General features: G+C 48.3%; 1 protein-coding gene across 1 annotated transcript; it reads right to left on the reverse strand.

The window, feature by feature from the left end:
* Nucleotides 1-599: 599 nt before the first annotated feature.
* STAR (steroidogenic acute regulatory protein) lies at nt 600-7,011 on the reverse strand. The gene is made up of 7 exons (XM_019953515.2): nt 6,789-7,011; nt 5,705-5,818; nt 5,305-5,432; nt 3,255-3,413; nt 2,953-3,137; nt 2,133-2,226; nt 600-1,409 (listed from the first exon to the last, which is right to left on the reverse strand). The coding sequence occupies exons 1-7, from the start codon at nt 6,850-6,852 to the stop codon at nt 1,296-1,298; spliced, it is 858 nt and encodes a 285-aa protein (XP_019809074.2). The 5' UTR covers nt 6,853-7,011; the 3' UTR covers nt 600-1,295.
* Nucleotides 7,012-22,552: the final 15,541 nt, after the last annotated feature.

The following is a 22,552-nucleotide window of genomic DNA, read 5'->3' on the forward strand; positions in this document are numbered from 1 at the left end:
GCTGTTAGCACTGGAATGGAAACACTTCAAGTGATAATGGTTGGGTTTTCATCCTGCATATGTATTTTAGCCAGATAACCCCATCTCAACTTAGATGTTTAGAGCACCAATTCTCAGACCTTGGAAAGGGATTTTGCTCTCATGCTATCACACCTTCTTCCAGCCATCTCCTCCAAGATAGTAAGACGTTGACCTGTTAAAGCAGAGAAATTGCAGCCCCGAGTCAAGCTAAGAGGACAGAATAGACTCCAGACTAAAGATTCAGTTCCTATTTCAGATCTAAAGCAACTAATGGGAAAGTAGTAAAATTTGCTTTTTGATTTTCTCCGTAATACCATTCAGTCCCTCGCTTTTGATTCTATCCTTTTAGGTAAATAAAAATCTTCAGTCAAAATCTTCATCTTCCAATGCCCATTAATCAGCTACCAGCTATAGAGTTCTTGTAAGAACTGATTTAGTCTTGTGCGTATTTTCCAAATTAAATTTTTATGAAAGATTCCAGTAACATCCTACATAATTGAAATTCTTAAGTCCCCTGGAGTTTTTCCTTTGAATGAAGTAAGAAATTTAGTTTAATTAAAATCTTTATCCACGGCTCCTTTAGTATGAGCTTGCCATTTATTAGCATGGATTTTTAAAAAGTAGAATTTTAAATCGGGTACAGACTTAACTGAAAGTTTTTATGTTAGTTACAATTCTTTATTCTGACTCCTGTCATGGAAGAAGTACGGGAATCAGTATAACAGTTCTGTATTTTTTCCGTAAGGTCACTTGAACTAGAGTTCTAGAAGCCGTCTGCTGTGGGAGTTGCTTACTCTTTGGTGCAGCTGTCCACCCACTTGGTAGAGGAGCAGAGGGTTGTGGGAGGCCCTGTGCAAGACCTCGGTCTGCACATATTGCCCACAGACCTCTTGACCTCCTCAAGCTTGACAACCTGATCCTTGGGTTCTGCACCCTCTGCACCCTGCATTCCTTAACTGGTAGCATTTTCAAGATATTTTTAGGTAGACGCTGTCAGGACCCAGGAAAAAAAAGTTTCACAAATGTTTTGAGACCCTTATGCTTCATTTTACAGCTCATCAGTGAATGAAGTTAGAAGAGCCTTGTCCGCATTCTCTTGGTACTAAAATGCTGCTGTAGTAGCTGAGCTGTAGTATCTTATTGAAAACGTGCCACCACCTTGTCCCACTGTCCTCAGATGAGATCTTTAACAGACTTGGAGTCTTCTAGCAGGGGCCTCCTCGTGAGCCCTCAAACCCATTCAGCCGGGAGCTGGTGGAGCCGCAAGTTGGCCTTCAACACCTAGCTTCAAGAGCAGGGCAGGACTCCAGGCGCTTGCGCAGGTGATTGGCAAAATCCACCTGGGTCTGCGAGAGGACCTGGTTGATGATGGTCTTCGGCAGCCATCCCTAGAGTCAAAGAAGAATTTGGCCGTCTTGTGGCTGGCGTCCCTTCCTAGACACCGCCGATCCCTGTCACACACCTGGTGGGTTGCCTGGGCTCGGTCTTGCAGCCCTGTTGGGAGGTGCACCCTCCCAGTTGTTCAGGGTCAGGGGCTGGAAGACTGCATTACTGCCCTGCTGTCAGGACCATGTCAGAAGCAAGGGATTTGTCCAGACAGGTTTCAGCCCTGTCTTCCCTACGGTGTGACCCTGAGCTAGCTACCATACCTTTGGGGGCCTAAGTTTCCTTCTTTCTAAAATAACTACCGAGTTGAAATTGGATATGAAATGTAAGAGGGAGCCATTGCAGGCTTCTGAGATGATGGGATAGCAGGCCATCACTCAAGTTTGTTCCCACTGCAGCGGTCCACTTCTCTCAAAATGGAGGAGGGTCCTTCATGTTATTGTGGGCTGATATGGGAGGGCTGTGTTAGTTGCACAGTGGTGTCCTACTCTTCGCAAACTCATGGACTGGAGCCCACCAGACTCTGTCCATGGGATTCTCCAGGAAAGAATACTGGAGTGGGTTGACATTCCCTTCTCCAGGGGATCTTCCCCACCCAGGCACTGAATCCCGGTCTCCCACATTGCAGGCGGATTCTGTAACATCTGAGCCACCAGGGAAGCCGGTGGGAGGGGTAAGAGCCTACTTTTTTCACCACCCCCGTGGGCCCCTCCCATCCGCCTTACCTTGAGGTCAATGCTGAGCAGCCAGGTGAGTTTGGTCCTTGAGGGACTTCCAGCCAAGGGGCGGAGCACCATGCAGGTGGGGCCGTGCTCCGCTCTGCCGGGTAAAGACACATCAGGTCAAGAGGACAAGCCCGAGTTCTTGAATGCTGGCTAGTTACATTACCCACATTCCTCCCGGACCTCATCTTTTTTTAAGTCTCATCGGAGAATTGCTATTTGCCAAGGGTGAGATTTAACAGTTGGCAGGGTCACCAGCTCGTCAGAACAAATGCCAGTTGGAGCCTGGAGGCCTGCAGAGCCTCTCAGTTGGGATAACGGGGAGGCTGGAAAAGGGTCCAGGGTGGTGTTGGGGGCCCTGGGGAACTCCGATAGCAACTGTGTTCTAAGTGGTATGGACTCTGTTTTCATCAACATTACAGTTGGACTTGAGCATACCCGCTAAACCTAGCCCTACCTCTAGTTTTAGAAAATTACTAAGTTTCTTAAACTTGCTGGGAGGGTCAGCGCAACCTGGCCCTAGAAGTGTGGCCCATCTTGTCTTCCTCCCCTGCTATGGAAAATAAGACGGAGGGTAGGAACCAAGGGTTGGATCCTTGAAGCTGGAGATTCATCACACACTTGGCAAGCATGTGTCCCCAGGCTGTGTTAGAAAAGAGAGATTTGGGGCTTCCCTGATGGTCCAGTGGCTAAGACTCCATGTTCCCAGTGCAGGCGGCCTGGGTTCATCCCTGGTCAGGGAATTAGATCCCTCGTGCTGCAACTAAGACCCAGCCCAGCCAAATAAATGAATGGGAGCTTTGGAGGCTGCTGCCAGTATTACCTGATGACACCCTTCTGCTGGGGCATCTCCTCATAGAGTGTGGCCATGCCAGCCAGCACACACATGGAGCCCCGGCGCTTGGTACAGCGTACGCTCACAAAGTCTCGGGGCCCCACGAGGTTTCCTGCCGCCTCTGCAGCCAACTCGTGAGTGATGACCGTGTCTTTTCCAATCTTCTGCAGGACCTGCCAGGCCACAGGGAACCAGAGACACTCAGCCAGGTAGGGGGAGAGGCACCACCTCCAGCTCGCCGCCGCCCCCTTGTGACTGCTGCAGCCACCCTTCCTACCAGCTCTCCCCACCTTGATCTCCTTGACATTGGGATTCCACTCGCCCATGGCCTCCATGCGCTCCACAAGCTCTTCATAAAGCCTCTCCATGGGCTGGTCCACCACCACCTCCAACCGGAACACCTTGCCCACGTCAGGGATCACTTTACTCAGCACCTCGTCCCCATTGGCCTGTTGGTGAGGAGAGAGGAGCCCCGGGGAAATGCTAAGAGGAAAAATATTCCCAGTGTAGGACACAGACAGTGCCTGGCAAGGCAGGAAGGGAACAGCCAGGGGAACTCTAGGCTGAACCCGAGGAAGCCTGGAACTGTCTTTGATAAAGGCAGAGGAGGTCCTGTTTCCTGCCACCAGCCTTGTACATGTGCTGAGGACTGGAGAGGTAACCTGCCTGTCCCCTGGGCCCTTTTTTCTTGAGGATCAATGTATTTTCTTAAACATTGACATGTATTTATTCGTCCAGATAAAAATCAGAATTATTTTGTAAAATTTTCAACAAACCTGCATTGGGTTTTTGATTGAGATTAACTTGGAGAAAATGAACATGTTTCATTACAGAGTCTTCCCACATCCTGGGGGTAAATGTTGGCAGGGGTGGGTAGGTCCACCTGAGAAGGCCCTTACTTGACTTCAGAAGCTCAAAGATCCAGAGAGAGAGATTCATTTGGGAGTGAAGAAAGTGGTCTGCAACCAGCTAATTTCACACAGGTTTTTTTTTTTGCAGTCCAATCCCTCATTTTACACCAGAAGGATGTATGGCCAGAGAAGGTCTGCGAGATGCCCCAGGACCCTTAGCAAGAGCAGTGCTGGGCCCAGGTCCCAGATTTCCTGACTCCCAAACTCGTAGTCTGTTAACTCAGAGAACCCGGAGAAGGAAAGACCTCGCCTGAACTTTGGCCAGTGGGCGGCTTGTGAACTGGCCACGGAAATAGAGCCAATTCTCAGCAGAGCCCTCCAAGGACTCAGAAGTCCTTGTTCCCAGTGTCCAGTGAAAGGGCAGTGCTCAGGAGCGGGGCACACCAGAGGGCCTTGCTGCTGCTAAGTCACTTCAGTTGTGTCCGACTCTGTGTGACCCCACAGACCGCAGCCCACCAGGCTCCCCCGTCCCTGGAATTCTCCAGCCAAGAACACTGGAGTGGGTTGCCATTTCCTTCTCCAATGCATGAAAGTGAAAAGTGAAAGTGAAGTCGCTCAGTCATGTCTGACTCTTAGCGACCCCATGGACTGCGGCCTACCAGGCTCCTCCGTCCATGGGATTTTCCAGGCAAGAGTACTGGAGTGGGGTGCCATTGCCTTCTTCCCAGAGGGCCTTGGCCCCCTGTATTCCAGACCAGCCCTGTCACAGGTGAACCCAGGTCACTCCTGCAAGGTCAGCCAGGAGGTGGGCTAAGGGTGCTTCAGCCCTGGCACTTCTGACCAGAGGATGAGGCCTCTCCTGACCCTAGAATCCCCACTGCATGATCTGAATGGGTGTACAGCACATCCTGGAGGGGAGCTAAAGACACGGGGATAGCTTTTTTCAAACTCAAGTCTCCAGAACATCTTTGATGGGGGACAAGAGTATCTGGGGGTATATTCTTGGGAAAGAAGAATTCACACTGCTTACTGGGGCTTCCCTGGTGACTCAGCGGTAAAGAATCTACCTGCCAGTGCAGGAGACATGGGTTCAATCCCTGGTTTGGGAAGATCCCACATGCCGGGGCAACCAAGCCCATGCACCACAACTATTGAGCCTGTGGCTTTACAGCGCAGTAGCTCCAACTACTGAAGCTCGCTCACCCTAGAGCCTGTGCTCTGCAATGAGAGACACCATGGCAATGAGAAGCCCTTGTACCGCAACTAGAGAGCAACCCCTGCTCGCTTTAACTAGAGAAAGCGAGGAGATGCTCCCAGCAATGAAGACTGAGGGCAGCCAAATTAAAAACAAAAACAAAAACAAAAAACTGCTTGCTGTCCAGTGACTACTGCTCAAGGCTGGACTTCTGAGAGGAGCAGAGTCTGCAGCTGGCCTTGAGAATGGTACCGTAACATCGAGGAGCTGTGGGTTCCTCCGTGGCCCCCTTACCTGCCGGCTCTCCTTCTTCCAGCCCTCCTGGTCTTTGAGGATGCCCAGGGCCCTCTGCATGGCCTCCTCTCCCTGCTGGATATAGGCCAGCTCTTGGTCGCTGTAGAGAGGGTCTTCCAGCTGAGAACCTGGATGCAAAGCCAAGGAGACACTGAGCTTCTAGCCTCCCACCAGTTTCACCCTTTGGATCCCGGAAGAGCCCAGACCAAAGTCACAGGGTCCCAGCCGGCAGGTTGAGTTAGACACAGAGGTCTGGCTGTGAACAACGCCATTCCCATAGAGGGAGTGAGGAAGGTGGAGGGGTGGGGGGACGGGGTCTGGGGGATCACAGCCACACACACAGCGCTTGCACCCGGGAGCCCCCTGCTACTGGCAGAAGCCCAGAAACCTCAGCTCTTACCTAGGAGAGAGCCGCGACGCCGAACCTGGTTAATCCACGCAGCTGGGGCCGGGCCCCCTAGGGCCCTCCGGTTCAGCTCCTGGCCGATGGCCAGCACAGCCTGCTGCTGCAGCCCTGCCAAAAACGGAGGGAAATCATTGCTTAGGAGCAGGAAAGCTCCTCTTAGAGATGGACCCTTCCACCCTTCCTCTCATCACAGAGGAGGAAGCCGGCCTGGAGGGAAAGTGACTTGATCGGGAAGGATTCCCAGAGGGATGACTCCAGGGCCCAGAAACCTGCTTTCTGTCTCACTGGCCCCACCTGAAGGTGGGGGCCACACCCAGGCTGGCTGAAGTTGCCCAACCAAAACATCCCAGTGTTGCAGACACCCTGTCCCCTGAGGTCTGTGAGAATAACTGCTCCGTGTGCCTGGGGGGGTCTTGCTGAGAGAACAGTCCCATGCTGGTGCAGTTCTCCCAGTGCAGCTTCTATCTAAACAGTAGCCAGCCGAGCCCAATGTAATTGGAAAGGACTCATTTAGATTGCTCTGTGGCCCCTTGAGGGGATTGACTCAAATGACCCTGGGTCCTGCAGGCACTGATTTCCACCTCCAGCTGGAGGTATTTAAGGCGCATACTCCCAACTGTATGATGCTGATAAAGAGGCCCCCCCACGCCCCCCACGTGCTCTTGTCCTACTCCCCTTTCTTCTCTCCCTCTCCCCCACCCATCAGCTCTCAGGCTTGCCAACATGGGGGCTTGGAGTCGGGGCTCCCCCCACTGCCACTGTAGCCAGGATTTCCCTGGCACCCTTGGTACCCATCCTAGAGGAAGGCAAAGTCAGGTAGAAGCCAAGACGGCTTGGAGCCCTGCAGAGGATGCCAGGGATGACCGAGCCTGGAAGGCACCTTCGTGTCCAGCTCAATTCTTCAGTGAGGGGGTAGTTGGGGGCCGTTGAGGTGCAGAAGGTGAGAGGCTTGCCCAGGCTGCCTCAATGAGAGGCACAGCTGGGGCCAGACCCTGAGAGGCCTGCCCCCGAGGTGTGCCCTTTCCCCACTAGACACTGCAGAGCCCCTGGCCGCCCAGACAGGGTCCCGGGAGCTCACCCTTCATGCTGCGCACATGTCTGTAGGAGCTTCCGGCACACAGCTTAAACGTCGCGAGAAGCATCTTTCCTGGCAGTAGGGGCAGGTGTGGAGTCTGGCGGGGATGCTGAGGGCTCCTGCTGTGGCCTCTGGTCCCGGAGGATGGCTGCTCCTGTGCTTCCTCAGCCTGACAGGGTTGTGGCCTCGGGCCCTGCAGCTGCGGCCAGATGATGTGTTTCTGAGCCTTAAATACCTCCAGCTGAAGGCTGTGTTTCATCATCGGGAGATAAAAAAGCCATCACTCAGCGTGGAAAAGAAGGCACCAAGGATAGAGAGATTGCCTCACCAGGAGTCTTTGGCCATTTGCGGGGAGCTGGGGTGGAGAGGGAGGGTGCAGAAAGGGGAAGGGAGGTTGATCCTGACCGGGATGGATGGAGGGGAGAGAAAAGGGAGAAGCAGTGGTCAAGGCAATTTAGAAAAAAAGTGCGCACATGTGACATCGGTTGGCCAGCAGCCTGCTGTTTAGAGTGTGGCTCTGCAGCTGCACCGCGCCCCACCCCTGCCCCCCCCCACCGCCCACCACTCAGAAACTCCAGGTTCAGTAGGTCCAGAATTGAGACTGTGAAAGCTGCATTTTAAAAAACAATTCCAAAGTGATTGCCATGAAGGTATTCTATGAACTGTACTCTAGGCTTTGAGAAACTCTGCCCAGGTAGAGTGCTCAGGGCATCTGCTGGGAGCTGGCAGAGGCCACCCCACCCCAGTTCTACACGAATCAAGTCATTGCCCCTGTGGTCACTGACCTATAGTAATCATGAAAAGAAATTAGGAATAAGATAAGGATGAGGCAATTTGTGCTCTAGGGAAAACTAGTCCTTCGATAGTTATCAATATTATCATGTTTTGTTTTTTTGGCTGCACTGTGCAAAAAACAGGCGAAATGAGTCCTTAGAGAGTTAACAATATTATCATTTTTTTTGGCTGCACCATGAGTCGTGTGGAATCTTAGTTCCCCATCCAGGGATCGAACCCCTGCCCTCTTCATTGGGAGCACAGCGTCTTAACCCCCAGACCACCAGGGAAGCCTCAATATTATAACATTATCAAGAGAAATTTTTTATGAGTTTGGGTTCTTACATCTTCTCATACTAAAATCATGAACAGAGAAACCCATTGCTGGTGACCAGGAGCAAACTTCTACCAAAATGTGCGCTTGAGTGTCGGTACCCCCCTCACCTAAATCCCACATACACCGACCTCCCCAGGCCCTCGGCCACTTCAGAGCAGTTCCTCAGCGATTTCTGAGAGGCCGTCTCCCAGGGTCAGGTCTTCAGGAAGCCCCCAGATAAAGCGGAAACTCACAGCTCTCTGGTTGTGCTTCTTTTGTTTTTCAGTCAGCAGCCTTGGTGACCGTGAAGGAGCACAGAGATGGCTTCTCTCCTTGGCCTGAACTCGGTGAGGATCTGGAGCCTTGAAAGTACATGCCCGTCCTCAGCCAGTCCAGACAAATTGGGGTAAGTTTCTCCTGGTTCTTAAATCTTCTGGGTTTTGGTTGATACTGGTGAGTTTTATCTGGTGGTGTGTAACGGGTATCTGGTCCCCAGTTGAGAGATACTGGGAGAGTTCCTCTGCCCAAGCTCTGCCTCCCAGAAAGACCCTGGGATCTGCTTAGTTGAAAGACACTATATCCAGCAGTTGAAAGAATGGTCTGGAGTGAGTGAGGTTGGCCTAGTGTCTTTTCTCAGTTAGGTTAAAGAAAGGGTGCCAGAAAGCCAACCTCTAACACCCCAGCCAGATTCATGTAAAATACATAAGGAACTTACTCTTTTAAGTCCTTATTTAATTGGGAACTGAAGGAAATGTCACCCTGAAAATCGTCAAAACGGAACTCTTCCTTTTTTTTTTATTATTCATTCGTTTTATTATTTAGATTCTACATATAAGCCTTTGTCTTTCTCTGTCTGAATTATTTCACTTAGCTCAATACTTCCAGGTCCATCCATGTGGTTGTGAAAGTTTATTCCTTTTTACGTTTGAGTAGTAGTCCACGTCTTTATTCATTCATTTGTTGACGGACATTTAAGTTGCGTCCATATCTTAACTGTTGTACATAATGCTGCTTAGGAACATGCAGGCACATGTTGTTTTTTGAGTTAGTGTTTTTGTTTTTTGTTTGTTAAATGTTTTATTTTATATTGAAGTATAGCCAATTAACAATGTTGTGATAATTTCAGGTAGACAGCAAAGGGACTCAGTCATACATATACATGTATCCATTCTCCCCCAAACTCCCTTCCCATCCAGGCTGTCCTGTAATATTGAACAGAGCTCCCTGTGTTATACAGTGGGTCCTTGTTGGTTATCCTTTTTATTTATTTATCACAAATAATAATTTATTTTAGGAGAGGAATCATTTCACTTGCTTCAGGCAAAGCTGTTCAGCTCTGTTTCACACTGCAGGCACCTAGCAAAGAAAACAAACATCTCCAAGTCTCCTTGCCACTTGTTTAGTTGCTCGCTCATGTCCGACTCTTTTGTGACCCCATAGACAGTAGACTGCCAGCCTCCTCTGTCCATAGGATTTCCCAGGCAAGCATACTGCAGTGGGTTGTCATTTTCTCCTCCAGGGGATCTTCCTGACCCAGGGATCGAACCCATGCCTCCTGCATTGCAGGCGGGTTCTTTGCCACTGAGCCACCGTGACAGCCCCTTCCCTGCTGCTTGCTGTTGCTCTTGTTGTTTAGCTGCTAAGTACCACTTAGCACAACCCAAAGAGGAGGCCAGGGGAAGCAACAAGAGCACTCCACCCAAGCCTGTTCCAGTTACACACAGAAGAAATTTTGCCCTGGGTCCAGGGCAGCCGGCTCAGCACGGTTGCTAGTGTCCCAGGTTAGTGTCTTCTGGAGCATCCTTTTCAGCCTCAAACCGAGGCTGAGACTGTACCAGGTATAGACGCTTCATCACAAAGATCCTTACTCTCAGCATCTTTAGATGATGGCTTTCGTGTGACTTCTTAGACGACATCTTTTATTCGTTTCAGGTCTCCACTCATGACTTTTAAGCTTCAACCTGCTGGTCTGCCTCTCACTGTCTCTGCACACTCCAAAGAAAGGCTACGGCCAAAGGCCCGAATTTGCTGGCTTCGCTGGGACCAGACTGGTTATCCATTTTAAATAAAGTAGTATGTGTATGTCTATCTCAAACTTCCCAACTATCCCTTCCCCTAACCTTCCCCTCTGGTATCCATAAGAGTGTTTTTGTTTTGTTTGGAAAAACACCCAGGAGTGGAATTGCTGGAAGTGATGTGTTAGTCACTCAGTCATATCAGACCCATGAACTGTAGCCCTCCAAGGCTCCTCTGTCCATAGGATTCTCCAGGGAAGAATACTGGAGTGGGTTGCCCTTTCCCTCCTCCAGGGGATCTTCCCAACCTAGGGACTGAACCCTGATCTCCCGCATTGCAAGCAGATTCTTTACCATTTGAACCACCAGGGAAGCCCATGGAATTGCTGGGTTGTATGGTAAGAAGTTCTATTTTCAGTTTTTTGATGAAATTCCATACAGTTTCTGCACCAAGTTACATTCCCATTGTCAGTGTGCAAGGGTTCCCTTTTCTCCACATCCTCACTCATATTTGTTATTTACAGTTTTTTTTGATGATACCCATCTAGGTGTCAGGTGGTATCTTGTGGTTTTGACTTGCTTTTCTCTGAAAATTAGTAATGTTGAGCATCTGTTTCTGTGTCTGTTGGCCATCTGTATGTCTTCTTTGGAAAAAGTGTTTATTTAGGTCTTCTATCCATTTTTAAATTGAGTCCTTTTTTTTGATACTGAGTTGGATGAGCATATATATTGGATGAATATATATATATATATATATATATATATATATATAGGATGTTAACCCTTCATGAGTCATATCATATCTATTTTCTCCCATTCAGTAAGTTGTATTTTAGTTTTGTTGATGGTTTCCTTTGTTGTGTAAAACCTTCTTTAATTAATTGATTTTTTAATTGAAGAATAATTGCTTTACAGAATTGTGTCGGTTTCTGCCAAACATCAACATGAATCAGCCGTAAGTATACATATGTCCCCTTGCTATATGCAAAAACTTTTGAATCTAACTAGATGTCATGAATCTTTGCTTTTGTTTCCTTTGCTTTAGGAGACAGATCCAAAAATAAATACCACTTCAATTTTATGTCACAAAGCATTCTACTTAGCTTTTCTTGTATGAGTTTTATTGTTTCCAGTCTTACACTTCGGTCTTTAGTCCATTTGGAGTTTATTTTTGTATTTGGTGTAAGAAAATGTTCTAATTTCATTCTTTTCCATGTAGCTGCCCAGTTGTCTCAGTACCACTTACTGAGGAGACTCTCTTCTCCACTGTATATTCTTAAAAATCTTTGCCGTAGATTAACCGACCATAACTATGTGGGTTTATTGCTGGGCTCTCTAGGCTGTTCCCTTGATCTGTGTGTCTGTTCTCGTGCCAGTGCCATATTGGTTACTGCAGCTTTGTAGTACAGTTTAAAGTCAGGGATGACCATACCTCCAGCTTTTTTTTAAAAAACGTTTTACTTTGTACTGGGGTATAGCCGATTAACAATGTTGTAATAGTTTTAGATGAACAGCAAAGGAATTCAGCCATACATATACACATATCCATCCTCCCCCAGACTCCCCTCCCACCCCTCTAACTTTATTCTTCATTCTTAAGATTGCTTTAGCAAGATGGGGGCTCTTTTTGACATTCCAAAACTCTTTTGTGCATACAATTATAGAAAGTTGGCTTCATAAACCATCTTCAGAATGCTGACCTTAAAGGAACAAGTTCTAGGAAGAATTTGCTTTACCTTCTCTGTGCCTTTGAGCTGTAAATATTCTACCAGACCTAATTCCTGAGACTGAGAGGAAAAAAGTGAGAGAGAGACAGAAAAGAAGTCTCTTTTAAAAACTCAAGCTGGGAAACTTAACTTATTCAAACTGTCATTTGCAAGCTATTGAGTTTCATGTTGTAAAATCTGATTTATGACTAAATTTTACAGTGAAGCTATGAGATCTGATTGTGCCTTTCTATATGTTTGTCCTTTATAGCTATGATATAGATATGTCTCTACTTGTTATATATGGACTTCCCTGGTGGCTCAGACGGTAAAGCATCTGCTGACAATGCAGGAGACCCGGGTTCAATCCTTGGGTTGGGAAGATCTCCTGGAGAAGGAAATGGCAATCCACTCCAGTATTCTTGCTTGGAATGGAAATCCCATGAACAGAGGTGCCTGGTAGGCTACAGTCCATGGGGTCGCAAAGAGTCGGACACGACTGAGCGACTTCACTTTCACTATTTGTTATATATAGATATCATTTTAAATATGATATGTCTCTACCTTTGGGTGGTATCACAGAAATTAATTTGGAAATGAGCTCTATTTAATTGGCTTACACAGGAAATTAATGCTTATATAAATTCTTAGAAACTAACCCAAATTAATTTCAGGTTCACATATTCTGGGAATTATTCAGTATTAAATTAATATTTGTTATTAAAGTTAGCTTGAGTTTGTTGGCTTAATGAATACAGATATGTCTTTAGAGTCAGCAACATTAAATATAATGCTTTTATTGTACTTAGGTTTACCAGAAGTCAAATAAGATCTTATTATTTCTGTTACAAAAATTTATCAGAAAGAAAAATAACTTGGTATGATAAATTTTTATAAGTGAGTTAAATGTAAATAAGAGTTTTTAGTTTAAAATCTTTAGAAATAATTATACTTTAGGAATGGCCACTTAAAAATAGTTTCCCCAGATATTTGGTAACTTCACATTGTCCAGTTTTGCTAAATTAAATTAAATGATGGAGGTTTATTGAAGATCTGTGTTTAAGTTACTAAAACGTTAATTACTGAACATAGGCTTCCTTTTACAGATGAACTAAAGATATTTAGGACTATTAGTAACTATGCTTGGTGTCAAATTGAGACATTTTCTATAAGAAAGCACATGTTTTTAGATATTATAAATAGTATATATTAGTTTGCCAATCTACAGAATACTAATATAAAAGACAATTTATAATTGCTTACTTCTTATTTTCACTAGAAAGTAAGGATTTTTTAAGAGTTGAAAATGCTAATTAAAATATATAATTAAAACCACTAGAAGTTAAATAGGAAAACATTTTTGTATGCAAGGGAAAAAAAGCCTAAGGACTGGAAATGCGTGTAGTTAAGGAGTTCCTTGGACTGCAAGGAGATCCAACCAGTCCATTCTGAAGGAGATCAGCCCTGGGATTTCTTTGGAAGGAATGATGCTAAAGCTGAAACTCCAGTACTTTGGCCACCTCATGTGAGGAGTTGACTCATTGGAAAAGACTCTGATGCTGGGAGGGATTGGGGGCAGGAGGAGAAGGGGATGACAGAGGATGAGATGGCTGGATGGCATCACTGACTCGATGGACGTGAGTCTGAGTGAACTCCGGGAGTTGGTGATGGACAGGGAGGCCTGGTGTGCTGTGATTCATGGGGTCGCAAAGAGTCAGACACGACAGAGCGACTGAACTGAACTGAACTATATAGCACAGGGAACTAAGTATCTTTTAATAACCTATAATGGAAAAGAATCTGAAGAAGAGCATATATAGAGAGTTGAAAAAATATATGTGTTCAATTAAAAAGAAAGAATTTATATTTAAAAATCCAAGATTCAAAACAAAGATTTAAAAAATCATACATCCTGTCATTTACTAGTTAGAGGAGTAACTAACATTGGCATTAAATTTTATACCTCATTAAGTGATTCTGTTGCATTATCTGGCTTGCTGCTGCTGCTCAGTCACTTCAGTCGTGTCCAACTCTGTGCGACCCCATAGAGGGCAGCCTACCAGGCTCCCTGGTCCCTGGGATTCTCCAAGCAAGAACACTGGAGTGGGTTGCCATTTCCTTCTCCAATGCATGAAAGTGAAAAGTGAAAGTAAGTTGCTCAGTTGTGTCCGACTCTCTGCGACCCCATGGACTGCAGCCCACCAGGCTCCTCCGTCCATGGGATTTTCCAGACACGAATAGTGGAGTGGGGTGCCATTGCCTTGGCTTACTCCTAACCAAACCACAAGGGAATCAGTATGACTCAGTTGTATAGAAAAGAAGACTGAGGCTCAAAGAGGTTGATTTTCTCCATGTGACCGTGATCATACTTAATTCGGGCAGGTTCAAACACAAGTTTCATCCTGGCATGTGGGCTGCTCAAGCAGCAGGGACTCCGTTTACTACTCTGTGCCTAGACCCAGAAGAGCACCTACATAGAGTAGGCTCTCAATGAACATTAATGCAATGAAAAAAAAGCAAAGGTAAGGTGATGTATAGAGAAGGAAATGGCAACCCACTCCAGTGTTCTTGCGTGGAGAATCCCAGGGACGGGGGAGTCTGGTGGGTTGCCGTCTATGGGGTCGCATAGAGTTGGACACGACTGAAGCGACTTAGCAGCAGCAAGGTGATGTAAAGCCAGAATTTGGTTTTCTATCCCTTTAAGAGGACAAAGTTTTCTTAGAATATTGATCTGCTTTCCATAATAGACTGTAATGTTTCTTTACCTTTTAAGCAATCTGTTGTAAAGATCTGTATTTGCCTTTGAAATTTTTTATTGTCACTTTGGTTAAATAAGTGCAGTTTTACAGTGACCTGTGATCCTATTTGACCAAGTGCTTTTAAACCTTTTTTGATATTTTTGATGGACTTCCCCAAATTCTAAGTGAAATTCTTTGACCTCTGTCCAACTTTGAGGTTTCCCGGTTCTACTGATACAAGGATGAAGTCATAACTCCTACAGTCACTGTCCTACAGTAACCCCTAAGAGGGCTCCAGGGTGGAGTTGACAGTGAGGCAGCACAGGCCCTCAGATACTGAGATATTTTCAGGAGAAATTTCTGATGAGCCTGGACTCTTGCATCTTTCCTTATTTGGAAAGCACTATAATTGTTAAAGGAGATATGGGCTCCTTGTGACCGGCAGCAACCTTCTATCAAGATGTGTGGTTGTTTGCATGTACCCATTCACCTCATTCACCTACAGACCCACTGATGAGTCTTCAGAGCAGCTCCTCAGGGTGGAGGGGCCAGGTTCCTGGTGTATAGTCCTTGGAAAATCTCCAGATAAAGCTGAAAGTCACAGCTATCATGTTGCCTGTTCTAACTGGCAGTGGAAATGACCCACTCAAGGTCCCACAGCTGGTTGGCAGCAGGTCTGGGACAACTCTAGCCCGCTGACGTTTAGTCCATCCTTACAGGGTTCCTCATGCAGCCCCCTGACACTCTGTGTGTTCAGCTGTTCAATTTTTTTTTTTTTTTTTTAATGGTCTTTGTTCGTTTCTGTCATTCATTCTTGAAAGTTAAAGTGAAGTCGCTCAGTCGTGTCTGACTCTTTGGGACCCGATGGGCTGTAGCCGTCCATCCATGGGATTTTCCAGGCAAGAATACTGGAGTGGGTTGCCATTTCCTTCTCCAGAGGATCTTCCCGACCCAGGAATCGAACCCGGGTCTCTCACACTGCAGGCAGACTCTGTACCATCTGAGCCACCAGGGAAGCTATTCTTACACCTCTCATTAGCTGTTGTTCAGTCGCTAAGTCGTGTCTGACTCTTTTCGACCTCTTGGACTATAGCCCACCAGGCTCCTCTGTCCATGAGATTTCCTAGGCAAGAATACTGGAGTGGGTTGCCATTTCCTTCTCCAGGGTATTTTTTTTTTAATTTATTTAATTTTTGGCTGTTCTGGGTCTTCAGTCTTTATCTAGTTTCGGTGAGTGAGGGCTGCTCTCTAGCTGCAGTGTGCAGGCTTCTCATTCCGGTGGTTTCCCTTGTTGCAGAACACAGGCTCTAGGTACGTGGGCTTCAGTAGTTGGGCTCAAGGGCTTAGTTGCTCCATGGCATGTGGAACTTTCCTGGACCAGGGATCAAACCTGTGTCCTCTATATTGGCAGGCCAATTCTTAACCCCTGGACCACCAGGGAAGCCCTTAGCTGTTCAATTATTGATTCATCCATTTACACCAACAACCTTTACCAAAGCCCTGTGCAGAGTCAGTTCCCTTCTCAGGGGTTAGTTCTGAAGCAGGACTGAGTCCTGAAGCTCACAGTGGGGAGAGCCGGCCAGAGACACTAAGAGAGGGGGCCTGGGCTGGGCCCCCTTCCTTTCTCACACTTTCCTGAATAACCTAGGCTAACCAGGTTTTTCCATAGGGCCTGACATGAGCTGAAAGTTTAAAAAGACAGAGTGACAGGGTATTGGGGTGCTCAGCCCCAGTCTTTGCAGTTTGGGGGCCCTGAGCTCTGAACCAGGGACTCATGAGACAGCCCAGCTTCTCCTCTGTAGTCCCTATGACCCAGGCCCAGTGAGGGAGATCTCATCTCAGCCTGCTTGCTGGCCTCTCAGGATATCTTTTCCCTTTAAGGTTGACCTTGAGGTTGCTTTTCAGCCAAATTCATTTGGCAAGAATGTTGGGGGTTGAGAGAATCACATTAGCATTGGCCTTCAAAATTACTGTGGATGATAACTACAGCCATGAAATTAAAAGATGCTTACTCCTTGGAAAGAAATCTATGAGAAACCTAGACAGCTTATTAAAAAGCAGAGATATCACTTTGCAGACAAAGATCCATATAGTCAAAGCTATGGTTTTTCCAGTAGTCATGTATGGTGGTGGGAGTTGGACCATAAAAAAAGTTAAGCACCGAAGAATTGATGCTTTTGAACTGTGGTGTTGGAGAAGACTCTTGAGAGTCCCTTGGACTGCAAGGAGATCAAACCAGTCAGTGCTAACGGAAATCAGTCCTGAATATATATTCATTGGAAGGACTGATGCTGAAGCTGAAACTCCAGTATTTTGGCCACCTGATGCGAAGAGCGGACTCATTAGAAAAGACCCTGATGCTGGGAAAGATTGAAGGAGGGAGGAGAAGGAGATGACAGAGGATGAGATGGTTGGATGGCATCGCTGACTCAATGGACTTGAGTTTGAGCAAACTGGGAGGTAGTGGAGGACAGGGGAGCCAGGCATGCTGCAGTCCATGGGGTTACAAAGAGTCAGATAGGACTGAGCGACGGAACAACACGGAACAACATGGGCCTGCCCTCTTGGTGAGAGGGTTCTGTGTCACCACTGCCTGGAGGTGGAGGGAAGGCTTGAAAAACAGGGAAGCAGTGGGAGGCTGCTAACAGCTCTTGTGTCCGCTCGCTCCAGAAAGGATGAAAGCAACAGGGCCTGCCCAGAGCCCGGCCAGGTGCCTGCTGCCCATGCAGCGCAGGCAAGTCTCACACCCTCCTTCAAGTCCTGCTGATGCAGTGGGGCATCCCTGAGAAGCCCCTTTTGTGGGCTCCGCTCTGAGCAGTGGCTGCCCAGAGCCCCTGGCCCACCCTCCAGGGGCCCCCGGAGCCAGTCTGTGAGACCACCCAACCTCCTGGAACTGGCTTGTTCCCTACTGTCCGTCCCACTTAGAGGGGCCGTGTGGGTCCTGATGTGTGTGACTGCAAGTACATGTCTGCTCTCTCTCTGGTGGGCCTGGCCCCCCGCCCTCCCAGCGCAGAGGCTGCTTCCCCTTGTCTGTGGACGAGAAGCTGCTGGCCCCAGGGACGCCTTGACTTAGGAAACCCACCTGAGGGCCTTGTTTCCCGCCCACACGGAGTCACAGGCACCTGAGGGAGCCTCTTGTTTGTCTCCAGCCTGAGCTGGGTCGGAGAGAGGTCACGGGGAAAGGGAGCGGGCCAGCCGCTCCAGGCGGCCTCTGTTTCCTCGCTCACGTGCACCCTCGAGCACATGTGCCTCTGGGAGGGGGGTGGGGAGGGGTTATTATAGGACAGATGGGGCAGTTAATGCCCAAGGTCTCCTCGTGGCTGTCTCGGGGAGAATTATGGCCGCTGTGACGGGGAGGCAGTGGTGGGGGGAGACTGTAGGGTGGGGGCCCTAGCTGCTGCTGATGTCAGAGGCTGCCGTTGACTCTGGGGTGCGGTGGGGGGTGGGGGCGGTGTGCTGGTGACCTCCCCCAGGGCCAAGGCTCTCTTCCTCAGCCTTGCCTGGTTAACTCTCACGGTCCCTCCAAGTGGTAGAATGGGGAGAGAGGTCTGGGAATTCTCTGTGGTTCTGGAAGCCATTTCTGGCTTTGCTTGCGGATGAGGGCAGAGCCCCCCACCCCGCCACCCCACTGGAGGAGACCGGTGGGGGTCGGGGGGTGCCACAGGCCAGGAAGGAAGAGACAAGGCCCAGGCTGGATGGGGAGGCCCCGAGTGGGGAGGGTGGGCCCCGTGGGCTCGCTCACTCCCTCAAGAGTCCTCTACTGAGTGTCCAGTGGACTTCCCTGGTGGCTCAAATGATAAAGCATCTGCCTACAATGTGGGAGACCAGGTTCAATTCCCGGGTCGGGAAGATCTCCTGGAGAATGAAATGGCAGCCCACTCCAGTACTCTTGCCTGGGAAACCCCATGGATGGAGGAACCCGGTGGTAGGCCACAGTCCATGGGATCGCAAAGAGTCGGAGACGACTAAGTGACGTCACTTTATTTCTTTCTTTCACTGAGTGTCCACCATGAAGTTCTACAGTTTTAGGGGAAAGTGAACGGTGTGGCCCCATATGGGGAGCGGTAGGGCAGAGGAGGAGGGGTGCTCCTGGGGGGAGTCCCATTTGAACTGAGTGTGGAGAGTCAGGTCAGGAAGGAGTCAGCCAGGTGTGAGAGGGGCTGGGGTGGGGGGCAGGTATTCCAGGTAGAGCATCAGGGTCAGGGGGCAGGAAATCTGAGGGTGCTCAGCTGGGCCGTGTTTGTAGAGCACGGCGGGAAATGAAAGCTGAGACACAGGCGGGGTTCAGAGCAAGCTGGTGGGCCTGGGATGATTCCTCTGCAGGTTCCCAGGAGACAGAAGCCAAGCATTGAAGAGGGGGACCTTGGGCTAGTCTGGGCCCAGCCCTGAGGAGGTGAGTGCTGAGCATCACCTTGGGTATGTGGGAAAGCTATGTGCTGGAGGACAGACAGACAGACTTCCCAACCCCCTCCCACTACTTATTTTATGCCTGGGAGCCCTTGCTTCTTCAATCTGAATTTCCTTATCTGTATAATCAGGGTATATTTTCTTTTTCTTTGTATAATCCTCTCGTGGCAGTAATGAGGCTTAAATCAGGTAACGATACATCTTAGCCAGTGTCTAGGCACTCTGGACTCCCACCCCCGCCCCCAGCTTCTCTTCCAGCCCCGGGCCAGCGCCCTCCTGAGGTGCCCCCACGTTCGGGCCAGCTCCCAGCTCTGGACATCCCCTCACTCTACTCTTTAATTAGAATCCAATACCTTTGGGCCCCCTTGACAAACATTTATCACAGTGTCAATAAGGCTATTACCCATTCTCCCCACCCATGTTTTTTTAAAGACTTTCTTAAGCGAAAGAAAAACAGAGAAACTGAGAGGGAGAGACAGACTTCCCAGTGTTCCTCTACCCCACACCTGTGGGTCCTCCCTTCTATCCATGTCTGTAAACTCCATTAGGACCTGGAAATTTCATAAGGGCTTGGATCCTTTTCAAGTTTTGGACTCCCCAGCACTTAGCACAGTGCTAGGTAATTGTGTTGTGGCTTCGACTCAGTGGACTGTAGCCTGTCAGGCTCTCTGTCCATGGAATTCTCCAGGCAAGAATACAGGAGTGGGTTGCCATTCCCTTCACCAGGGGATCTTCCTGATCCAGGGATCGAACCCGTGTCTCCTGCATTGCAGACAGATTCTCTACTGTCTGATCCACTAGGAAAGTGATAGATAATTAAAAGTTCGGAGCCTGCCACTCTGGAGATTCTCAATAAGCACTGACTTTCTTCCAGCTCTTCCATACTGTTTATAGGATACAAGCTTATTTACAGTTGAAAGAAGGGCATGTTTTCCTCCAATGGGGCCAATTGTGAGAGGGCAGCAGAAAGTTAAGGCAAGTTTAACTCGTGGGGTTGAGGTCATTTTGGTTCACCTCCCTACAGAGAACACTTGATGTAATTCAGCACTTCCTTCCTCAGTCTGAGTTGCTTGCCATTGTGTAATTCTTACTTGTACAAAGGAGACTAAGCCTAAATTCGCCGAGGATGTGGAGTCCCTCCCATGAGTCTGGCTCAGTGCTGGGGACTCAGTAGATTATAATGGTTGATGTGGAAGTCCTGGGCCAGGGTTTGTTCTAAGCCAGTGGTCCCCAGCATTTCTGACACCAGGGACCCATTTCATGGAAGACAGTTTTCCCACAAACCAGGCCTGGGGGTGTGGTTTCGGGATGATCCAAGCATATTACATTTATCATGCTGCTGCTGATCTGATAGGCGGCTGAGCTCAGGTGGTAATGCAAGCGATGGGGAATGGCAGTGGCCTTAAATACAGATGAAGTTTCGCTGGCTTGGCCACCACTCACCTCCTGCTGTGTGGTCTGGTTCCTCACAGGCCGAGGATGGGTCCTTGACCATGACCCCGGGGTTGGGGACCTCTGTCCTAAGCTCTTCACATATAGTCACTCAGTCCTTACGACCAGCCAAACTAGTTGGCACTATTGAGATCCTTGTTTGATTTATTTAACCATGTGCGTGCACGGCTTACGGGATGTTAGTTCCCTGACCAGGGGTCAAACCCTTGGCAGTGAAAGCACCAAGTTCTCACTGCTGGACTACCAGGGATGCCTGGGATCCCTGTTTAATAGACAGGAAACGGGAGGTCCTGAGAGGTGCCGCTGGAAAGTTCAAGAGTGTTCCGAAGTAAAGATACCGGGACGCACAATCTGCTCTCCACCTTTTTTTCAGAAGTGAAGATTTACAATGTTAGTTTCTGCTGTCCAGCAAAGTGAATCACTTATACATATGTTGCTGTTGCTCAGTTGCCCAGTCGTGCCAGACTCTGCGACCACATTCTTTTCCATTATGGTTTATTGCAGGGTAGTGGACATGGTTCCCTGGACTGTACAGCAGGACCTTGCTGTCTATCCATTCTTTATCTAATAGTTTGCGTCTGTCCATCTCCATCATCCCTCCCCTCCCTCCCCCTCTGGCTCGGGATCCGCTGTTCTGTGAGTCTGTTGTTTCTTTTGTAGATAAGTTCATTTGTGCCGTATTTTAGATTCCACGAATGAGTGACATTATGTGATATTTGTCTTTGTGACTCATTTCACTCTGATGATCGCTGGGTCCATCTGTGTAGTCATGAACTGCACTAATTCTTACGGCTGTGTGCTCTTTACAAAACTTGCAAATTCGTCTCTGAAAAGCGGGGCCCATATTTGCCGCTTACACCTGACAGATCTCAGGGTGATCAGCGGTGCACTCGGTTATCCCCTCACACTGGTTCTCTTGTTTTCGTCTTTCTGTCCCCCAGCAAGCCGGGGATGCTTGGCAGGGGCCGCAGTTAAAGCTGTCTTTGGCAATAGCCTAAACCAGAAGCGCCAACTGAAGGCAGGTGGGCTGAGTTTAACCTTCCAGATATTTGACCTACGCACCATTTTTAGAAAATTTTGAATTAGTTGCCAACACAAACTACAGGGACAGAAAAGAGACCAGTGGTTTGCCAGGGTCTGGGGAAGGCCGGGAAAAGGTAAATTCAAAGGGATAGGGGTGGTGGTTGCGTAACTACATGCAGTAGTTGAAACTCACGGAACTGTACGCTAAAGAGTGAAGTTTACTGTATGCAAACTTATTCGTCGGTAAAACTGGGTCTTCGAGATGAATTCCCAGGCAGTTGGGGTTTCTGACCTGGGATATGGGGAGCACTGGGCCCTCTCTTTTTGCTGTCCTAACTGCTGGTGGGCTGGTGCCCCGACATTACTCAATTCCTCGTATTTCCAGAGCACTTGAGGGCTTTTTGTAGCCCAGGGTCTAGCTAAGTGGCTAGAGTGGAGTTACAGAAATCTTTTTCTACTCTTTTTTTTTTTTTTTTTAAACAAGGAGAATAGATAAAATCTAGGAAGCTGAGAAGTGGGGAAAAGAGAGGCAAAGCAGTGAAGTGAGAAGAAAAGGGCTTGATTTTATTCTCTGCTCCCACATAGGCCTGGCAGAGCCAGAGTTGACAGGGAGAGGAGCGCTAAGCAGGGTGGACTGATCCAGGCCTTTGGTACAGACAGAAATGTGCCACTTTCTTTGGTTGGTTTCCTAATTCTTTCAGGTTAGAAGATCTTGGGTCACTCAGATACAAAACTTGCTTGGTTGGGAACAGCAAGCACACTTAAAGTTGTCTCCTGCTTTCCTTATTTGGGGGACCCCAAAGGGGTAATATGGGCTTCCCTTGTGGCTCAGCTGCATAAGAATCCGCCTGCAATGTGGGAGACCTGGGTTGTATCCCTGGGTTGGGAAGATCCCCTAGAGAAGGGAAAGGCTACCCACTCCAGTATTCTGGCCTGAAGAATTCCACGGACTGTATAGTCCATGGGGTCACAGTCAGACACGACTGAGCGACTTTCACTTCATAAAGGGGTAGTATGTGAGGTGGGGGTGCAGCACTGCAGGTGGGAGGGAAACAGAAGAAAGAGCATCTGTTACTTCCAGCAACCCTGACAAGTCCTCCTCCACCCCGGCCCCATTTCCCTGGGATGCTCTACCAGGCATTTTCACATCAGTCATCTCCCAACTCTTCACTCCTGGAGGGCTGCAGTCTCCAGTGGAGGCAGTAAGAAATCATCTCCATATTCAGAGTAAGGATCTCTGCTAATTAATCCACTCCTGGTTGCTGGGTGAGTCCTGCTGTCTTCGTCCTTTGAGTTCTCTAACTGGTCTCTAAAGTATCTTAGTAACTAGCCTGAA

The sequence above is a fragment of the Bos indicus genome, chromosome 27 (assembly GCF_029378745.1).
Source record: "Bos indicus isolate NIAB-ARS_2022 breed Sahiwal x Tharparkar chromosome 27, NIAB-ARS_B.indTharparkar_mat_pri_1.0, whole genome shotgun sequence".
Classification (NCBI taxonomy): Eukaryota; Metazoa; Chordata; class Mammalia; order Artiodactyla; family Bovidae; genus Bos; species Bos indicus.